General features: G+C 45.4%; 1 protein-coding gene across 1 annotated transcript in view; it reads left to right on the forward strand.

The window, feature by feature from the left end:
- PDE6H (phosphodiesterase 6H, cGMP-specific, cone, gamma) overlaps positions 1-4,232 on the forward strand; it is a 6,191-nt gene extending 1,959 nt beyond the window's left edge. Inside the window, exons 2-4 of the mRNA XM_010180411.1 lie at positions 2,577-2,769; positions 3,040-3,080; positions 3,995-4,232. Coding sequence (XP_010178713.1) covers positions 2,627-2,769; positions 3,040-3,080; positions 3,995-4,071 — 261 coding nt within the window. The 5' untranslated portion in view covers positions 2,577-2,626 and the 3' untranslated portion in view covers positions 4,072-4,232. The remainder of the gene's footprint in view (positions 1-2,576; positions 2,770-3,039; positions 3,081-3,994) is intronic.
- The last annotated feature ends 893 nt before the right edge of the window (positions 4,233-5,125 follow it).

Consider the following 5,125-nt stretch of genomic DNA (forward strand, 5'->3'; position numbering starts at 1 on the left):
GTGTGGCATTAAGATTGCTTTCCTTCCTTTGCCATTTCTTTTGTTGACGTGTGGAGAGAATAGGTAGAGGATGGTTGGTAAGGAAGGAGTTGGAATTGTCCTTTTTCGTTTCATTGAGTGCTCTTTCTTGAATTCATGCAGGTGAGACAGAGGATGAAGTGTGATTTGGGCAGATCCTTTTTCCTGCCAGTTCCTGGGTTATCGAGTAGCTAGTAGGTGCATACAACTACTTCAGACTGGGGGAAAAAGAAACTCCAGTGATTTAGTCTTCCCATTAGCTATTTCTCTGTTAAGTGAAGGCCAGGGGCAAGGCATGGACTCGAGTAACTAAGAGGAGTTGAACCTTAAAGACGTTTTTGTGGTTAAGGTACCATGCTGGCAGACAGCAGACGTTGGTGAGGCAGGGCAGAAACTCACTTGGAGATGGACCTCAAATGCATCGTACAAGTTTTGGATGTCGGTCCAAAGGGTTGGAAATCTGTTAGCTGGTTTGTTTCTTCTGTTGTACTTCTGGGAGCAGCCCTTGAGAGGGATGCCAAGTATCTTGGTATGTCAGATGAACATGGTGCTTAGAAGTGGATGTGTGTCTCTCGTGGTTTGGGAGGGGTATCTAGCACTGAGACAGACACCCTACTGATGAGAACTGAACCTGAGAATGAGACATAATACTATACTTTGCAGCATTAGCAGACATTCCGTGGAGCAGTTTTCCGATGCAAAGCATTTTGTTGCAGGGCAGTACCACCTGAATTCCTCACTGACCCTGAGAACAGCAAGGTATTTAAATTCTCTGGTGCCAAGCTGCCTTTACCTCTCAGTTTGGCCCTACAGAAACTGTGAGTCAAAAGATTTTGTCACTCTTCTCAGCTGTGCAGTTCAGAACATACCGATTACCACACCTCCATTCCTATTCTGTAAAACATGAAGGTGACAGTGTTTGCCTGTTCTGCCACTATGCTGTGAGAATAAAGCTATAAATACTGGGCAATTGTTCAGGTGCTGCAGAGACAGCAGCCAAATAAGTAACTTCTACGATTTGAGCTGATCCCTGTGTTCGTGGGCACAGCATGTGCTTAGGAAGCGTTCTGTTACAGGCGGCAAATGGCATCTGTGCGTACTTCAGCTGCAGACACAACCATCTGCTGCTCCATTTGGGGCTGCTGGAACCCATCCAGTCTCCTGCTTGGGATATTACAGCTGAGACAAGAGCCCGACTGCAAGCAACAGAAGAACTTGCATGCCTCTAGGTGCTATCATTACGAACCATCCTACTGCCAGCACAGATGGAAAGATGTCAGGGGTGAAGTATTCCCAGACTGCCACAGATACAGAAACACTGCTTTTCTCCTTGCACTGATGTGGAAGTGACACGGGAGGATTGCTTGGATGGTCTTTCTCCTTGCATCTCAGGCTTTGCATTCTGGTGCTCTGGCTATTTCAGGACTGGCAAAGACATGACCTGTCTTCAGACTAAAGAAAAAAAAACCCCACCCATCTTTGATGGCATTTATAGTTCTGAGATTAAAAGTCCAGAGTGCCACTGCAGGTGATGCTGGGGATTAGGCTGGAGCACTATGGTGACATAATGAGATTAGCTTTTAGTAGCAAATCCTGAAGTTAATGCCATAAGCTTGGCTGCACTGGGACAAACACCTGGAGTTAGGCGTTATGCAATGGTCATAGGGCAGAACGTGACTTCATGCAGGGGAGAAAAAGTTGGCAATTGTTTATGTTCCAGAAATGCACTCAGTCAGACCATTCTAGCATACTAATTAGCACAGAATTTGATGAAGGGCTGGAAGCTCCCCCTCGGGCACTGGTGAAAGTTACTGCTGTCCTCTCTGGGAAGAAAGCAAAGGGCTCTGAGTGCAGCAGTTCTGCCCTCTGAGGCAGGAGAGATGACTCCCACACAAGAATTCCTCTCTTATAACTGTTTAGTCCCTGTGAAGTGGAGCTTGGGTCATGTGCAGTCTGATGCAGAAGAGGTCAGTGCATGTAATATAATGCTCAAAAATACAAAAATGGACATATCATGGGGAAAGTTACGGGCTTTGTTCTCCTAAATCCTGAGAAAATAACTCCTGTCTAAAAGACAGTCTCCAATGCTTTGCCTTAGCTTTCTTTGCAATCTTTTTGTGCTGTTTCTCTTCTGGGTGGTATTAACAAACATGAGACCCTAATTGCAGCTGCACCCAGAATAAGGGCCTATCTAGCTCCATATCCCATCTCCATCAGTGTCCAAAAGGTACTGCTTAGGCACAAGTTAAGGACAGGTGAAATATATCATCATGATTCCCAAGGACAGGACATTTCTCCAAGCCCTAAACGTGTCTTTGTGGCTCATAGTAGTCATATCCTGAGCTGGTCCTTAGCTCAAGTTTGGCATCTTAATGCAAGCATGCCAAATGAAAGGCAGTGTTATCCTGCTTACTGTATGCATTACAATATTTCATTATGTTTAATACCTTTATCTTTAATCCTGTCACAATTATACTTCCCGTAATTTTGTCACCTGATGACAGATACCTAGAAATGATAAGCAGAGAGTTGTGTCAGTCCTTGCTGTTATCTTGCAGACAGAGGGATCTGAGAGAAGCGTGCGCCTGCCACACGCAGCAGCCCAGCAATGAGCGAGAACCCACCCACCACCAACCTCAGCACTGGAGAGACACCAGCCGGTCCCACTACGCCACGCAAGGGGCCTCCCAAGTTCAAGCAGAGACAGACGAGGCAGTTCAAGAGCAAGCCTCCTAAAAAAGGAGTAAAAGGGTAAGGGCATTTTGGAAAGAAAAGAAACCATGCTAGTTGGGGGACTTGCCACTGCTAAGATGGGCCTCTGCAGTACCATCTTCCCTTGGGCAAAGGACTCAGGAGGCTTCTCCATGCCCCCTGGTGCCATCAGCTCTCCTGCCTGGAGCTGCTCCTTTGCCTGCTGCCCACCCACACTTCTCCTTCCCTGGCTGGGGTGTGCAGAGCAGCTCCCCTTTCCTGGGTTCTGCTGGCCCAAACTCACTGCTTGCCTGTTCTTTCCTCCCCTAGGTTTGGAGATGACATCCCAGGCATGGAGGGACTGGGCACAGGTAAGCACTGCAGGATGTTGTTGTCATGTTCTGCTTTAACACAAGTGCAGTCGTGCTTCAGCACAGGAGAGCGGTGGCCTCTCTGTCTCCTTGGTCTCTTTGCAGCTCTCAGGGTCACCAGAGAAAGCTGCTATTACCTCTGCAAGCCACCACAGTCATGCTTATGCTTACATACGCTACAAGACAGAAAGACAACTTAGGCACGCTTCAATTTCTGAATACATTCATTTGGCTGTAAATGTGCTTGTTTGTCTTTGTTTTCTGCTAATACTCTGCCTAAGAATTTGAGCAGAATGAAGCTCTCAAAGAAATGCCAAATGCTAAGCTATTAATACCAAAAATCACAGGAACTAAATGTCAGATGGTTAAGTATTTATTTTATCACCAGAATCCTAATTTTAAGAATGTTATGCACCCGTCTGGAATTTAGAACCCCACACTGGATGAGCTGTAGCCAGTCAGAACTTCTTAGGTATCAATAACTACTGTGCCTATCGATGAGTTACAGATCCTGAATGTTGCAGACTGAAATTATTCAGCACCTGATTTAAGATTGCACGAGTCTTCAAGGAGATCAGTTTGGCTACAGGCAGTTTATAAGAACTGGAGAAACCACATAACCAGAATGAATTTTTACACCAGTCTACATAGTCACTGAAGAGTCTATAAGAAATGCTGGCTTGCTTTTGCTCACAGAGAAAGATGGCACAGGAGAAGATACACCCATCTGGTTTGATCTGGTGGGTAGTACCAGATTTGAAGAGCTCATCTGCTCATTTAACCTTCAAGTGGAGTCTCAGTCTTGCTCTTCCTGAGTAAATCTGTGATTCCTGAGTAAATCAGCTTTTCTGTTAATACAAAAGAAATCCAAGAGCAGTGACCAGAACCTATTTCTCATTTTCTCTCTTTTGCAGATATCACAGTGATTTGTCCATGGGAAGCTTTCAGCCATCTGGAACTGCACGAGCTGGCCCAGTTTGGGATCATCTAAGGTGCCAGCATCTTTACTGGTGTCACCTGGTGACTCCACAGATCCCAGCATGGTTTTCATCACCTTTGACACTTATTTTTGGCCCTTACATCCACCTGTTTATGGGAAGGGTGATTTTGTAAGAGCTAGTCATGAGAAAGTCCTTTGCAGATTAATTTGGCAAAGAAGTTATTCAGGACCCTGAACAGACTTCATACTCCATGTGATGAAACTACTGAAAAAATGTCTTAATACCTCCTTCACCATATCCTGTCTTCTCCCACTGTCATAGATTTTCGTGTGTATGGAGATAAAGGGAGGCTGTATTTGAACTTTTCTCCTGGTTAACTTTTCCCCTGGTTATCCAAGATACTGTGTGCATGGATGTGCGTGTATTTCCAGACCAAGTCCATTCTGTTTTCTTCCTTCTCTTCCCGACAGCTTTCTATGTAAGATTTCTGTGAGCATGTCCCTAGGTTATCCAAGCCACTAATTAGTTGCTGAGAGTTTTTCTGCAGATAACCGGATCAGAGCCACCAGTCCAGACATTAGGCTATTTTTATGTAAAAGGAGGGGTTCGCCAAAAGGAATCTGCTGCTAAGATTTACCTCATCAGCAAGAGAAGAAAAAGGCTTGCAAATGTTGTCTCTGCTGTACGGCTCACCAGCTATGAGCCATGAGACTCTGGCTGTTCTCATAATGTTAAATGAAACTATGTGTGTCTGAGATCAATAGCTAAGTGAATTAATCCCACTATTCATTCCTTTTGTGCTCCTGAGTGGTTGCAATTCCAAAGCAGCAGCACTGCAAATGACATTGTGTTTCCTCTCCTTTGTTGGGAGGGCCTTGTGTGACACTTGCACTGTCCCCAGGCCCATACATATTTACATAAGGCATTCACTCCCCAGGACATGTTTGCTGCCGGTTAAAAGGACAGAGAGTCATTATGATCTGTCACCAATCAGTGCCAGTAGTGCTGCCTCATCTAGCAGAAGATGGCATTGCGTTAGTTGCTCCCTCTTCCCTGTATTTAGCACAGGGCAAGTCTCCCTTCACCCACCTCTCCTCATCAGCA

This window comes from Mesitornis unicolor, unplaced genomic scaffold, assembly GCF_000695765.1.
Source record: "Mesitornis unicolor isolate BGI_N332 unplaced genomic scaffold, ASM69576v1 scaffold7863, whole genome shotgun sequence".
NCBI classification, from domain to species: Eukaryota; Metazoa; Chordata; class Aves; order Mesitornithiformes; family Mesitornithidae; genus Mesitornis; species Mesitornis unicolor.